The sequence below is a fragment of the Sinohyriopsis cumingii genome, chromosome 12 (genome assembly GCF_028554795.1).
Source record: "Sinohyriopsis cumingii isolate HCF-2022 chromosome 12, ASM2855479v2, whole genome shotgun sequence".
Lineage (NCBI taxonomy): Eukaryota > Metazoa > Mollusca > Bivalvia > Unionida > Unionidae > Sinohyriopsis > Sinohyriopsis cumingii.
Genome location: NC_142972.1, coordinates 71,696,337 through 71,713,679, shown reverse-complemented (window position 1 = coordinate 71,713,679; position 17,343 = coordinate 71,696,337). Strand labels below are relative to the sequence as shown.

The 17,343-nt window shown below is 36.3% G+C and overlaps 1 protein-coding gene across 9 annotated transcripts in view; it reads right to left on the bottom strand.

Annotated features, from left to right (window-relative positions):
* Window positions 1-17,343, bottom strand: part of LOC149786729 (tubby-related protein 3-like) — a 165,388-nt gene that overhangs the window by 77,699 nt on the left and 70,346 nt on the right. For all 9 annotated transcript variants that reach the window (XR_016425023.1, XM_089977229.1, XM_089977226.1 and 6 more), the window contains one exon: window positions 15,320-15,371. Coding sequence is in view for 8 of the 9 variants with exons in the window: in XM_089977229.1 (XP_089833355.1) it covers window positions 15,320-15,371 (52 nt within the window). In the remaining variant the exon portion in view is untranslated. The remainder of the gene's footprint in view (window positions 1-15,319; window positions 15,372-17,343) is intronic.

Below are 17,343 nucleotides of genomic sequence, written 5' to 3'. Positions count from 1 at the left end.
ATACTGTTGTACTGGAAAATGTACCTTAATATACATGCTGTACTGGAAAATGGGCATTAATACTGTTGTACTGGAAAATGTACCTTAATATACATGCTGTACTGGAAAATGGACATTAATACTGTTGTACTGGAAAATGTACTTTAATATACATGCTGTACTGGAAAATGGACATTAATACTGTTGTATTGGAAAATGGACATTAATACTGTTGTACTGGAAAATGGACATTAATATTGTTGTACTGGAAAATGGACATTAATATTGTTGTACTGGAAAAAAGTCTCTTTGAAAGCCTTTACAAAAGTACGGATCATTGTTATATACATTATTATTAGTTCTTGTTGCTTTTATCAAACTACTTGTGACCTTCCTGCCAATGTTTGATTTGAAAACAACTAAAACATCAAAACTTTAAAATCTGACTCTCAACTACGGACTCCATAACTTCACTTATGAAGACTTTAACAAACGGCCAAACAGATATCTTAAATATATTAATTTAATCTACATTGTGTCCACAAACAAGACCTTTACTACTGAATGTTAATGAGATTTTAATACCAGATGGATAATGGACAACACATTTGATTATCACGTCTTGCTTATTGTGATATTCTACAAAAATTAAAAACAAATAAGGATCTGTTGTGAATCCAATGGCCCAAGCTTATACTTTGACCTTGAATTTGGCCTCAAAGGAAATTTCAAAGCTTTGTGAGCAAAACCATAAACCACTGAGGTTTCTTTTGTATGATAGACTATACATGGTGACCAGGTTGTTTGGTTGAGGAAAAACCCATGAACACCCTGGGACAAACCTCTGACCCACAGGAAGCAACCAGCAAATTTTCTAACATACCCAAGTTCACCAAGATGAAACTAACCCATGCGGACAAAGGTGAGATGGCAAGTGATCCGCAAAGGCATTGAACCACTTGGCCACCTCAGGCCTCCACCACTGACAACAGCTACAATACCAATTGGAAATATTCAATAATATTCACACTAACACAGGTCCTGAATCGTGGTATTGTTGTTGTTGTTGTTGTAGGGTTTAACGCCATTTTTCAGCACATGATAGGCTATACATGACGGCCAGTATTAATGGTGGAGGAAGAACCCGGGAAAATGCAGGAAAGAACCACCGACCCACAAGAAACTACTGGCAAGCTTTCTCACATAATTACGTTGGCTGAATCCAAGACTCGAACCCACACAGACAGAGGTGAGATGGCAGTGATCCGTAACGGACAGCGCTTTAGACCACTCGGCCACTCGGGGCCCCTGAATCGTGGTATAAAGCTGTACCTGGTATTTGAAGGCATGTAAGCAGGGCAATATACAAACTTAATATTTTTTGTATTTCTATTGCCCCATAAATGATACATAATTAATTACAATTGCTCTCCAGTAAAATGCTTTTGAAAGATTGATAAATTGATGAGTAAAGTTACACTCCAAATTTTGTTTTTCTGTGCAGGGAAAATTAAACTATTAATCCTGACATTTCAACAATGTGATTAATCACTATTTGAAGAGGAAGTGTCAGTTCATGTCAACAATGAATGGTATTACCCACACGTGTGATAACCAGCTCAGTACAGCAATGGAACAATGTACACTGATTGAATGGCCAGTATTAGTGAGCCAAAATTTGTATCATAAGTTTTTGATCAAATCTGACAAGTTCTGCAACAAAGATTTATTCCAAATTTATATCTAGTATAAAAACTATTTTGACAGAGCTGGGAAAGAACAAAATCCAGATTTTGTCTGCTCCTAATTTGTTTTACTGGTACCTGTTTGTATGCTAGATTGAAATAAGACTAAAGTTGACTTAGCACAGTGCTAGGTGACTTTTAGATTTTTTTAGAGCACTCTTGAATTAGATTATGGTGTCATTGTGGCTAAGTACAGGAGGCAATTTATTCTATGTAGCTGGGCCCTGATCTAAAAGAGATTTTTGTCCATTATAACTTGGTTTTAATGGTGAGAGTAACAAGAATATGGGTATTAGAAGAATGTGTGTATGTGTCTTGGATTTTTAAAGTAGCTTTAACTATTTTTCAGTCATATCGCTACAATGTCTGCAGTGTGACAGTTTATAGTGATATCTAGCACTAGGGCATCATGCCGCAGACATTTAGCATGATGTCACACCCAGTCACATTATCCTGACACCAGACTGACCAGTCCTAACACTAACCTCTGAGTGCCAAGCAAGGAAGCTGCTAGTACCATCTTTACAAGTCTTTGGTATGACTTTGCCAGGGCTCAAACCTGCAACCTCCTGCATCTGAGGTGGACACTCTAACCACTAGGCCACTGGAGCAGTCAGATATTAGAAGAACTTAAAGTTTATTCTAGAAGGGGTGTACACAATGGTGAGATCCAGTAGGTATTTCGGACTGTTGCCAGTCAACCAAAAATATAGCAGAGAAATGAGATTTTGTGTTTGATTCTGGAGTGATGTCATTTTCATGTGATTTAATGCCATTTTTCAGCACAAGATAGGCTATACATGGCAGCCAGTATAAATGGTGGAGGAAGAACCCCAGAAAACCCGAGACCTACGAAAAGCTAATGGCAAGCTTTCTCACATACCCACATTGGCTGAGCCTGAGACTCAAACCCATGCAGACAGAGTTGAGATGGCAGTGATCTGTAATGGTGAGTGCTTTAGACCACTGGAGTGAATGGGTAGCCAGTGGAAGGTACAGAACAGTTGGGATGAATGTTTGGTGCTTGCTACTCTAAGGTTTATTGGAGCAGCTGTGTTTTATCTTTCTGAAGTTTGTGTAGTACTTACTGAGAAAATCCAGACAGAAGAGAATTACAATAGTCAAGTCTAGAAAGTACTAAAAAAACACACAAATACTAAGGAAGACACAAGAGTTTTAGGGGCATCAACGTAAGGAATGTTGCAAGTGTTCATGACATGTTGGTGCAGTGATAGAGAACTGTCAAGAGTGAAACCTAGGGTTCATATTCAGTGTGTGAATTTAATGTCAGTGCTGCTGATGCTTATTGTATGAGGTAAAGGATAGGAATGAGAAAGTCTTGGCAAGGTGATTAGTTTAATCATCATTCATCTGCAGCTTGTTACATGTCATCCACACTGGAAATACACATCTCTAGGTCTTGGATGGGTAAGCATCAAATTCAGTGACTAGATTTGTATATTTAATAATCTCATAGACAAGATCTGTAGTTTTGTTTTTCATGATTCCTTTACATTGATAATCTTGTAGACATGATCTGTAGTTCAGTTTTGTTGGTTCCTTTACATTAATAATCTTGTAGACAAGATCTGTAGTTTCGGTTTTAGATGATTCCTTTCATTAATAATCTCGTAGACAAGATCTGTAGTTTTGTTTTTGTTGATTCCTTTACATTAATAATCTTTGAGACATGATCTGCAGGTTTGGTTTTATTGATTCCTTTACATTAATAATTTTTAAGACAAGATCTGCAGGTTCGGTTTTGTTCAATGGTTTGCATTCTGATTATTCTCTCATTTTGTTGGAGAAAAAATGTATGACAATACAGCCAGCATGATGTCACCTGTTAGTGGCAACATAATCAGCATTATCATTTACTCTGCATTAAAGATTTTGTTCCAGAACATAAAATTTATATCCGGCAAGACAATGCTATATGGAACCCTTGCAATACTTTTCAAATGATATATTAACTTACTTCACCAAATATTTTCCAAAATTTCACTGATCAAATTTAAACAGAGAGCTCAATTATTTTAACATTTTAAGCAAAGTTTATTTGTGTTATAATCTTATATTCCTGCAATAATTTCTCAGTGTAGATTGCATCTATTCCATACTGTAAAAAGTTCACTCTAAACTTTAAAAAAATCTATAAATATGATGACACATACAAGATAAAAAGAAATCTAAGAAACGTTTGGCAAAATTAGAATATTTTAGTTTCAATTACTGGTACATCATTTGTTTAGCAATGCATAAAGCCGTCTGTAATGGTAACCCTAAGTTCCAGAACTGACCTTTTGAAAGTGGACGAGGATGACCTCAAAAGTTGACAAATATATTCTCAATATAATTAAGCATTCTGCAAACACCAGGTGTTTCACCTGCATACATGCAATGATGTATCCGTCCCATATATCTGACCTGCAAAAACTTCAACACAAGCTTTATCCAAGAACTATAATATAGTTAGACAACAATGATGATTCCTTTCAAATTGGTACCTATTCATCCCCATGCTATGGCAAGTGAGACAATAATGCATGTGTGGCAAGTGAAACAAAAAAATGATCTTATTGTTCCTGACCTGCATATAAAGGTGGCTGATATAAAGAGGTGACTGCTAAGGCAGGTTTGATTGTAATCTTGATACAGTGGGTGTTTTTACTGAACTATTTATCTTACTTTCTTCTTTGTATACCATGTTCTCATGCACAAAATTTGCATATGGTGCATGTATTTGCATATCGACAAATTTCTTAGGATATCTATTAGCAAATATGTGATGCAGTTCTTTGAGTTATTTGATTATATGCAGATTAGGTACAATTAAGTTTTAAACACATTTTGTATTGGTCAGATTAAGTACATTTAAGTTTTAAACACATTTTGCAGTCAGATTAAGTACATTTAAGTTTTAAACACATTTTGCAGTCAGATTAAGTACATTTAAGTTTTAAACACATTTTGCGGTCAGATTAAGTACATTTAAGTTTTAAACACATTTTGCAGTCAGATTAAGTACATTTAAGTTTTAAACACATTTTGCGGTCAGATTAGGTACATTTAAGTTTAAGCGTGTCTTTTATGGGCTAGACTAGGTATATTTATGTTTAACCATGTCTTCTATAGGTCAAATTACATAAATTTAAGTTGAAGCATGTCTTGTATGGGTCAGATTAGGTACATTTATGTTTAAAAATGTCTTTATGGGCTAGATTAGGTACATTTAAGTTGAAGCATGTCTTGTATGGGTCAGATTAGGTACATTTATGTTTAAAAATGTCTTTATGGGCTAGATTAGGTACATTTAAGTTGAAGCATGTCTTGTATGGGTCAGATTAGGTACATTTATGTTTAAGCATGTCTTTTTGGGGCTAGATTAGGTACAATGGGTCAGATTAGGAACATACAAGTTTAAACATGTCTTGTATGGGTCAGAAAATGTAATATTTCAGTTTAAGCAAGTCTTTTATGGGTCAGATCAGGTATATTTCAGTTTAAGCAAAATGTCTTTTTTGGTCAGAATAGGTACATTCTAGTAGATGCCTGTTTTTATGGGTCAGATTACGAACATTTAAGCATGTCTTTTATGGTCAGAAACTATAGTTATCATACTGATGTAAAGATAATAGTATTTGATACAATCAATGTTTTCTGGAACAGCAACAGTCAAAAGTTTTATAATATCAAGGTAAGTGGAGTTAAGTGCCTGAGTGAAGAATAACAATAATGATGATGACTACCATCATCATTATTATTGCTGTCATTACATGCACCACCATGCATCATCGTCAACATGAAAGTCATCAATATCTGTCAGTGATATAAACAGTCTGATCACCACTTCTGGTGACATTTTATGATACAATTCAACTTTGTACTGACATACATACATGTATATTCAATGATTCATCTATTACTAATAGCTATCAACTTGGCAGAAGTTAATTACATGTTACAATTTTAAACTTGTCATAAAATCTAGTTCAGAAGTTTCCTGACTGCAGTGCTATGGTTTTCAGACATCACAATTGAACAAGAAATGAAGCTGTTAGAAACGGAAAGCATCAGATCAATTTATGGATTTTGCCTATTATCTATATGTTTTGTCATATTTACACATATGTAGATGGATAGATCTTTTATCATGATGACAATTACATTGTTTCAATTTCCTGTATCTGCTACTTCTTTTTGTCAATTTCTCTCGTCTAAGTGACAATACAGCAAGATATGGGGATAAATTATGTGAAAATATTATAAATATGACATAATGAACAATTTTTCTTTTGGTTAATATATTTCTTGCAGTATACTTAATGACTTTCCACAAATGAATACTGACCTCCATAAGAGTATCAAAAAAGCCAAGTCTGCCAGCAACACATGCTAAATATGTTCATTTATAAGTCGAGTCCAACTGCAAACAAAATAGTCCCTGATCTGCCAATGCATAATGTACTAGTAGATCAGGGTCTATGTTGTTTGCTCTATTGATTACTCAAAACTACACAGACCCAGGTCTTCTGGTACATTATACTGTCATGGTAGATCTGTGTCTGTGCAGTTTGGAATTGAATTAGCCTTATAAATGAATATATACAGTAAAAGTACATTATTCTTAATTTGAGTACTAGTAAATTTCATGAGGTGAGCATTAATCATAATAAGCAGACACATAAAATGAAGAAAGAACATCCAACATCCCTCTATCTATGAGTTTACTAGAAAAGTAAGTTCCTTTACATATATATATATATATATATATATATATATATATATATATATATATATATATATATATATATATATATATATATATATATATATATGTATGTATATGTATATATGTATGTATGTGTGTGTGTGTGTGTGCTATGCAAAAATGCAAAAGCTGTGTAGCAAAAATGTTATAGGCAAAAACTGAAAAACATATAGAAGTTTGTTTTTCTTCTTATTAACGCCACTGTATTTAAAACTTTTCTGACTTAGCACAAATTTACACTTTGTGCACACAAAAATGCTCGTAGATTTCAGGGCCATGCTAGATTAGGACTTGTGAATGTCATGCTATGGTAATACAAAGAGAGTCAGTGCTTACACTGAAACCATCTGTTACATCATAATCTTCTTGTCTTAACTTGGGCTGGTGACATATGATAAACTGATACAGCCTTAATTACAGTATTGAACATGCAATTGAGAAATGACAGTTTCTGATCAATATTTTCCATATCAAGTTTATTAAACCATTTTTATATCTGACATTGGTTATCAGAAGTGTGGTACAGTTGAAATGTTTTTGACATTGGTTATTAGACGTGTGGTACAGTTGAAAAACAAGTTTCAAATTATGTTTCTACAACTTTCTACTACCATTTGCTTCTCAGAGTTTAAAAACTGCAACTCAGATAACAAAAATGTGTATATCCATATATAGGGTGTATTGGTCCATCAGTACAATACTGGCTATACAGGTCTAATTAAAAATTAAAGTTCTAAAATGTAAAGGTAAAAAAATACAAAAAACATTAGGAACATACATCTTCAAAAAAGCATAAGGATATTTTCCTACAAGATTAAAAATAATAAAGGTAAAATTCCCTCACAAAAACAATAGAAGCCAAATTACCAGCTGACCATATATATATATATATATATATATATATATATATATATATATATATATATATATATATATATATATATATATATATATATATATATATATAGATATATATATATATATATATATATATATACACACACACACACACCTCTCCCTCAATAAATCACGCACAATGGGGTCCACAAACATAGACCGCACTATAAGCATGGTGTGAGTTACTGAGGGACTTGAAAAGATTGAAAAAAATGCTTTGACATTGAGAAAACCATGGGGGGGGGGGAAGCATTAGGGAACTGGGCTGTTTATTGACTGAATCCTCATTTTACAATCACGTCGAAAATAATTTTTAATAACGTGCTTTTTCTAATGAAGTTGTTCGTTATTCTGTTTAAAAAACATTTATTTTCAAAATGTCCAACAAATGAAAGATTGTTCCAACTGGTTCCAACAACCATCATGTGTATGCATAAAAACATATGTGCATTACATCACTGCTTTTTGTTTTCTTGATGAGTCTGGTTCCTGGAGTGGTGTTTAACATTATCCTGCCAAATCGAGGGTCCACAGAGCAGGGAACTAGACTAACTCTTGATACACCACCAAACAAGACTCTTTTTATTCAAAAATATGCGACATTTATTTTGTGAGACAATCGTCTACGTTGAAACTCAATTTTTATATTGCTCAATTAGTACAATATTGATGTAGTGAATTAATTAATTGGAATTAATAATGAAACTTCTTATCATCCTTGAGGATATCTCTAAGTGCCAGTTAAAGATTTCTCTGTAACTTGCTTGCCCACAATGGTCCATATCTGTGAAATCAAACACTTTTACGAAGTATTCGTTTCGCTTGGCTGCCTTGTTATCTTTGATCACATTTATGAAAAAGTTGGTTAGTTTAATGTAGTTTATGTTACATACACAGTAACATTTATAGGTGTTCGATTGATCAAATGAAGTGAGTTCACCCGACATATGACTGGGGCCGCTAGATTTTTAGTTTGAAGGGTTTTCTTTTATTCCACCTCCTTTATTTGACTCAAAAGACATAATTAATGTGATAATACAAAGGAGGTCAGCTTTTAATTCAGTGCAACAATACAATAAGTAATTCCAGAAGTCAGTTATCAAAACACAGCCGGCACTAAATTAGGTTCTCAGAGAAATGCTCGCGGACATAGCTGTTATGGTAGATTGACACATTTTATGCATAATTACAAGAGGACACATTGCATTTATGACGATTACACTTAAAAGGAACTAAAAAATAGAGCTAGAACACAAATTTCAATTGATAAAAAAATTATTTAATTCGTATTTATTTATTAAAGTACTGCTTATCTCAGCGTGACTGACATTTTCATTGATTTAAATTTCCTTACATATCGTTAATTGCAGTGTACTAGGAATGTTGTTTGGAATGAAAATGTAAAAAAAATGTATGACCTTTTTCTAAATTTGATATTTCATAGTGTTGATTAAAATTTCCAGGTCCTATCTACCATTTTCGACAATACAATGTGCGATACATCAAAGTTTCCGTTACCAATTTTGATCGCGATTTTCTTCAAGTTCAACAAATAGGAATCAATTTTTGGAGTATTTTCTGGTTTAAAAAATGGGATCCACACCTGACCCTGTGTTATAAGAGGGTTCGTGTGTTATCAGGGCGTGAGTTACCAAGGGGGTGGTTGTTGTTGTTGTAGTAGGGTTTAAAGCCATTTTTCAGCGCAAGATAGGCTATACATGGCGGCCAGTATTAATGGTGGACGAAGAACCCGGGAAAACCCCAGAAAGAACCACCGACCCTCGAGAAGCTACTGGCAAGCTTTCTCACATACCCACATTGGCTGAATCTTAGACTCAAACCGCCGCAGACAGAGGTGAGATGGCAGTGATCCGTAACGAAGAGCGCTTTAGACCACTCGGCCACTTGGGGCCCCTTTATACTTTGTTTTTAGGAACTATTATGACAGTCTTGTTGGAACATACCTCAATATAAGGTAGCCCAACAAATAACATGGGTCGTTTTTATGGTTCCCGTGTACAGCATTATGATGAGGCATTATAACTACTTAGACAGCAGAATCTCCTATGCAGTTTAAAATAACTCTACATGGATAGATCTGCTCACGAAACAAATTTTCATCTTTATTTCATGAAACACCATGATAACCAAAAGCTTAACTTCCTATAACACTAAACCTGATGGAAGTGAATGACCCATTAAGAGGCTAGCCAGTTTCTTCACAAAACACTAAACATAATGGAAGTGAATGACCCAGAAAGAGATTTGCATGTTTCTTTATGTAACACTAAAATGATGTGGGTGACTGACCCATGAAGAGACTTGCCAGTGACTTCATGTGACACAAAACATGCTGGAGGTTAATTGCCCATGAAGAGACTTGCCAGTGACTTCATGTAACATTGAATCAAAGTAGCAACAATAAACAAAACACACCAGTAATTGCATCCCTTAATGTCATCCATCACTGATTCCCACTTATTAAGTCATATTGAATTGCAGATCAATCAAACTCTGCTCAAACCAGGCAAACAATATGTGATGAAAACCTATCAAAATGGAAATGAAGATGGCAGGAGTCATTAATGGCTGATAATGTGCTGCTGAGAAATCAATAAGACAATTACATCCAGACAATGTTATCACCAGGAAAATGGTCAAGTAGGCAATTAAATGATCTTGTGCTCATTAGTCTGAAGAATTCCACTGACTGGGCTAAATATTCAAAACAAAATTTTTAAAACGTACAGGTTTTGCTGAACATCCCAGCTTTTGGTGATCAAAAACTGCCAGGAAGATAAGACATTATCAAATAGTAAACTCAATCAATAGACCTATATTCTCAGGTCTAATTACAAACAACATAGCAAAATAACAGCATATTATATCCGTGATATTATTTGGAAAAAATATTCATTAGCTTGAGATAAAGAAAAGAAAATTTTTCAGCTTAAATAAGATTCACAGTCTCCCCCATAAAATTAAAAAACTAGATTTTATAGTAGACGAATTTGTGATGTTAATTGTTGTATTAAGTTGCAATCTAAATGCTGTAACTAAAGTGGGACAATAAAGCTAACACTATAGCTTATACTGTGAATTACATCATGCTAACATTTGAGAGCCTAAAAAAAGGAAGTGTTGTTAATAAAGCCAACAATTTTATAATTACACTCTTGATATTATTGGCTGGGAAACTTGAAGTGGGATGTTGTTGTTGTTGTTGGGTTTAATTGTTATTGGGTTTAACGCCATTTTTCAGCACATGATAGGCTATACATGGCTGCCAGTATTAATGGTGGAGGAAGAACCCAGGAAAACCCCGGAAAAGGACCACTGACCCACGAGAAGCTACTGGCAAGCTTTCTCACATACCCACATTGGCTGAATCTGAGACTCGAACCCATGCAGACAGAGGTGAGATGGTGAAGTGGGATGTCAACACCTTGGCAAGATGTTTATCAGAGAGGACAGTAACATAAAACGCTCTACAAACAAGAAAATATTTAAATGTTGAATTCAGAAATTACATGAAGATGAGACAGAAAACAAGAGTGCTCTTGAAAATTGTAGGATGACACAACACTATTGATAGATTCTGTCTAGGTTTTAATGAGTGACATTTTATTTCTGCAGTTCAAATTACTTGATAAGATCAGGAGGATGAGGGTTGAACCAGTGGCCAGACCCTTAGAGAAATTGAGCATGTTGGACAAATGATTACCTAATTACACAATACTAAAAACCAAACAGGAAGAAGAAAGTCTGTCACTGCACTCTAAGAAGGACTGCTAGAATTAACATCTTTCCTACAGCTCCTATTGCAATAGACTCTTCACAATGTATTGTAGACCTAACATGTAGATTATCTCCTGGCCTGGATGAAGCAGTTGACAACCTTACTTGAACACATGTCCTGATGGATAAAATCATTTGAATCTGGAGGTAGTTGTGAAGAAGAAACTGCCTATGCTGTGACTGACAACAGGTCCCACTGAGGTAATGTCCCAGGCTGCTCCACCAACTGGCTGAATATATCTCTGAACCACGATTGTTGGGGCAAAAGAGGAGCTATCATAATGAGCTGAGCAGTGGAAGTCCTGACTTTGTGGAGCACTTGTGGAGTCATTCTGAAAAGGCAACTGCCCATACCCTCTGAACCAGGATTGAGGAGTCCTAACAGGGTGTAGTTTAGTCTCATTGTGAACAAGTCCACCAAGAGACTCTTCATGTTACACAGTCACAGCAGGAGGGACATGGTTATGGACTAATTCAGTGACAATTCAGTGAGAACTACTTTGCTTCTCCCAGACAGAATATCTGCCAGAAAAGTTTTCTTTCACTGAATATGTCAGACATGGGTGGGGGGGGTAATCCACTCCAAGTCTGCACAGCAAGAACATTCCAAATCTCCATCCAAAGAGAAGTAGCATGTGTATATCCTTGTCACTGGAGGTACATTACTACCAATGTCTTGTCAGAGGAGACCATCACACAATTATTGTTTTGGGTGACACACCTCAGCAGGGCTAAAAAATACCACCCTGTTTTCCAAATTGTTTAAGGTGACATACCCCAGTAGGGCTACAAAATACCATCCTCATTTCCAAATTGTTTATGTAAGGGGTAGCTTTCATCATGGGAAAATAAACCCTTACAGTCTACCACTTACAGCTCCAAACGAAAGCCAAACCTTAATCTGACCTGTCCAAGACACACTGAAAGCAGCATTCAGGGATGTGTACTGGGACACTGTCCAGAAATGGTTCCCAACTGGCCCACCAACAAGTTGTGAAGAAATTCTGACCCTAGTGCAATCTCACCTGATAGAAGTTTTCTGTATAGTTTCCAGTTTGCCAGAAGGAAAAACTTGGCGTTCAAGACCAATAGGAGCAATAGATATAGGCAAGCCGATGTGATCTTGACTTGAGGCAGAATTCTGTCTATTCATCCAGTGGAATACAACTCGACCAAGGTTGGTGAGGAAATTCATCTCCATTTAAATGAAATCCTGATCAGGGATTAGCTCCAACTTCTCTTGGGTCAGAATGAGACTTAGTCTGGTCAATGTAGACTAGCGGTGGGACTGATTTTGTGTAAGAGAGTCTTGAAAGCCATTATGCATGAGTCAGTCACCAAAATACTGGAGGATGGGGATTCTCAGGGCCCTGAGGTGGGCAGCAACAATTCCCACACCCTGGTTAAAGCTCTGGAAGCTGAGGCTAGGCTGAAACCTTTAGTTTTTATTGGAATAGAAAGCAAGAGACTGACCATCTGACACAGTCTCTGGTATATCACCCTGACTTGGTCTCCATGCCGCTCCCACCCACCCCAACTACCAGAGTACTGCAACTGCAACTCTTTAGGGCATTACACCTCTTGACTTCATGAGAGACAGGTCTCATACCCTTCAGGGATCAAGGAGTGCCCAACTAGACAGAGTTCTGTGACTCTTCAGAAGCACTGACTAACTCATTCGGCCCCGATCCCGTCTGTAGGCATGATCCAGTTTCTGCATTCACTGGCCGATCCCGCCTGTAGTCGTGAATTGTTTACTGCATTCAATGGCCGATCCCATCTCCAGGCGTGATGAATGTGTGTTAGATACAACGTTTCTGATTGGTTAGAAATGGTTTATTCCAAGAACTAAACAACTATTAAACCAATCAGAAATGATTTTACTTTCATTTGTGGAAATTTGAATTGTTCAGAAGCAAAAGGCAAAAGTTTGAGAGCGGTTTAACTACACGTGTTCTGTTCATGAAAAATCGTAAATGATGGCGGACAGGAGAGTGATTTTTGATGAGAGCAAAAATGTGGAGTTTCTCGGGTTTGATCTTGAAATTACTGAGCAAGCTGAGGAAAGATATGTTCAGCAGTTGAATATTTTGTGAGATTTAGATTTGGACATAGAAGTTTCTGAGACTGAATCGTCCGAAGATGATGATGCTGACAGCGATGATGACGGAGTTCTTGCGGATAAACATTGCACATAAGTTTGTAAATACTGTATAAATAAGTTGTGAAAGACTTCGACAAATAGGGAAAAAATTACACCAATGCGTCGACAAATTCATTTGAAATAAATGGTGAAAATTTCATGGATTTTGTTTGGATATAAGAAGAGAAATTAAGGTAAGAGTGAATGCATGTGCACGATGTTTTCAAACAGGTAAAAACTATGGGGCACAAACAGCTAGACACAGCTTTATGCTTCTGAGGCATATCAGCAGAGATACTGAAAACAGTGCTGGGGCCAAATGAGTTAAACCCATCCTTTCCTGGCACTAAAGAATCATGTTCCACTTTTTGTAGGACTCGGAACAAAACTATCCCACTGGGACAGTACTCTTTCCTTTGGAAGAGGCAGATCCCATGCACTCCTGGGATCAAGAAAATAAGGTTCCCATGCACTCCTGGGGTCAAGATCATAAAGATAAGAATGGCATTTTTTCACCTCTTTATTGGTGTTCTGATTCTCGGAAAGGTCACAAACATCAATGTGTTATAAACAGAACAGACAGACAGCCATTCATAGGCACTTGGTACAAGATAAACATGTAGGGTATGAATTCCATGGGGCCTTTTGGTGCCCACATTTTTTGACATTTTGTGACATTCCTGAAAAGAAAAGTATGTACTGCTGAAGCTAAAATCATACTGCCTATGTACTTATTGGTTCAGCAGTGCAATAATATAGCTGATACAACAAACAAAATCAAAAAGAGTGCATCTGATCAAACGGTACCATAAAATCATTTTAATTTGCATGTACTGCCTATAGCATGAACTTATTAACTAATTATTCAAATTCTAGAACAAAACAATCAATAGCAATGCCTACAAGCACTATTAATTATTAAATTCCTGCAACTGATGTACTAATAAAAATTCCAGAAGAAAGGGTAGTGATACTTACCCTAGGCAAAAAAGTAAATGACTATCACTCACATAAGTACTACAAAAATTCTGGAAGTATCACACAGGAGGAATACTTACCTTAACACTGGCTAAGGAAAGGGGAAGAACAGAAAAAAGAACTGCAAAATGAACATGGCAAAATAAGGTCCCCTTAACTATCAAGAGATAAATTCACAATAAAAAATGCACTGACTGATGGAATAATCACCCAATTAAAACAGAAGATTAATTATAATTGTCCAAAACTTGAATTGTACATAACTTAGTATTGCAACTATCCATAGAAAGAGGAAGAATATCCCATACGATGACATGGTAGTTAGACTTGATCTAGATTCTCCCCATTCTAGATTTCTGGAGCATTCCATAAAATGTGAGGTAAGAATGATTAGCTTGGATGAGGGGACTTGGCATCCAGAAGGTAACCAAGGCAATAGTGCTAGGTAATGTAATGTGTTACTGCTATTCAAAATACTGAAATAAATAAAAAAAAGATAACTACAAAGCACACAATGGTAAATGTGGAAATACATGCACAAATCAACCACTGTGGGTAATTTTCTTCATGACTTTATGGGTTTGACTGGTATTTGTTGTACCCGTTTTACCCACAATTACACAAAACAACTTGCAAAAATGGCCTATGTTGTACAGGGAATATCATATCTACTAATATCATCTATAACTTACACTGTTGACTTGAACTCACTTAGCTGCTCAAAATAACAGCTTTTGTGCTGCCAAGGCATTGTAGTTATCACTTATCAATTTTGTGAATTATTTTTATTCTTCAGAAAACTAGAAATATACCCATTTGACCATGTTCAAACAGACTTTTGCTGCTTTTGTTAACTTTCACATTGTTTTAACCTCTACATAATTGACACGTCCCCATGAAGTACAGATTCTGAGTGTCCTTTTAAGAAACTTCAAGGGTTATATAGGTTATTGGTCTGAAGGCTTGAATGTCTGCTTGCACTGTTGTATGCAGTATTCATAAGCCTACCTCCTTCTCCAGCTTCTTCTGCTGCAGGGCCATCTGATAGTCATCCTGAACACTGCAAAGAGAAGATTAAAAGATCATGCTGACATGACACTTATCACACAGATAAGCAAACTAACTCAAAGTCTAACAAATTTGCTTAATCTCCATCACGAATAGATATTACTGGGTTTGGTTTGATGTTTTATAGCACAGTGTCATGCCAAGGCAATAAGAGTAAAGGGTCTTGCAAGAACAGACATCAGTGGCCAACCAAGGCTGATCGGATCATAGAATTTGAACCTGTAATCTCCTCATAGAGGTTTTTTCTTTATCTTTTCTATACTGGTGAGCATTTTCTTTTTAATAAATTAATAGCTAAACCAATCTGAAATAATTTGAATGATGTAAAGTTTAGCAGTGTTAATTTTTATTTTAGTATGGCATAACCATATCTTAGATGTTCCTTTTTTCCTATTAAGAAACCTTGAGAGAACAGTGTTCTTCTTTCCTTTCCTTTTGGGTCTAATATTGCTCACATGGCATACACTGGTCTAAAAGGCAAAGGATAGTTTTCAGCTATTTGGTACAGATCAGTGGTATCTGATGTTTTATTTACATGCGTTTCATCTTTCAAGTGAATCTCACTGGACTGACTAGCTGGTGGCTTCCAACAAATCTGCAACAGATGCAGAGAAAACAGTGAAACAAATGACATGATGACCATCTACACCATCACACAGCAACTCTGGGAGGAAAACCAAAACAAACAAGCCTGTATGTGGAAAGGATGGTAACATCCTGAGCAAACTGGTTGAACAGCTCGATTGGTGAAAAGAACATTTCAGCAGCTGGGCATACCTGTGGAAAAACCACCCATCAAAGAAGAGAGGAGGATTATGACATCAACATAGGACCCATTACCATGGAAAAGGTCATACAGGCAATCAGAAAAATCAAGAGTATTAGAGCCCCTAGCCAGAATAACATCCCACATGAAGCCATAAAAGTAGATGCCACAGCTACAGCAGATACTTTAAGACTGACCTTCTATAGGATATATGGGACAAAGAAAAGGTTCCACAAGAGTGGAGGTCTATATTGTCAACATACCTAAGAAAGGAGACCTAAGTGACTGCCAGAACTGGAGAGGCATTCAACTCCTACCCCTACCCAGAAAGATTCTCAAAAAGGCTGATTTTGGAGAGAACCAAGTCAGCAGTAGATTCCAGGCTGAGAGAAGAACAGCATCGATAACACAAAATGCCTGTAAGTCAGAACAAATCAAGATGCACCTGTTCTCTTACAGGGACAAGCCATTGAGGATGCTGAAAGGTTCACATACCTTGGCTGCATTGTGAACAAGTCATTAGGAACAGATGAGGATGTAAGGCCCGGATTGCCAAAGTACACCCTGCCTTTAGCACACTCAGGCCAGTCTAGAGGAATGATAACATTCACCTGAAATGTCAAATTAGTGCTGGTCTATTGGGCAGAGACTGCAAGACACACAAGGAACATAAGCAGCTGCTGAAAATCTTCATCAGTACTCATCTCTGACATATCAGGCTGAGTCATTTTTAGCAAAAAGTCAAAATAGCTGATCTTTGTTGCTTGATAAGGAAGCATTATTACTGCTAGGGAAGCCACCAAAAACTGAACTTTTTTAGAGCATATCTTGAAGAAAATTCATAACAAGTTTAATTTAAATTGGCCAAGCAGTTTCTGATAAGAAAGTGAAAACAGCAATTTGGATGGACAACACATGATGGACACAGTCAACAGATATAGAATTACTAACATGGCCATGTGAAAAGCCTTTCCAGTAGTTTCCTGTGGGTCAGTTGTTCTTCCTTTATCCCCTAGTTCTTCCTCCACCAAATATATTGGTTGCCATATGTGCTGACACTTGGCGTTAAATCATAACAAAAACAGACACTGGATTATACAATAAGCACACTAAGCTTTATGGGCTAGTGAGCTACAAAAGCTGATCTCAAAATTACCATCTTGCATTATAAAAAAAAAGAGTTATGCTCACCAATTCG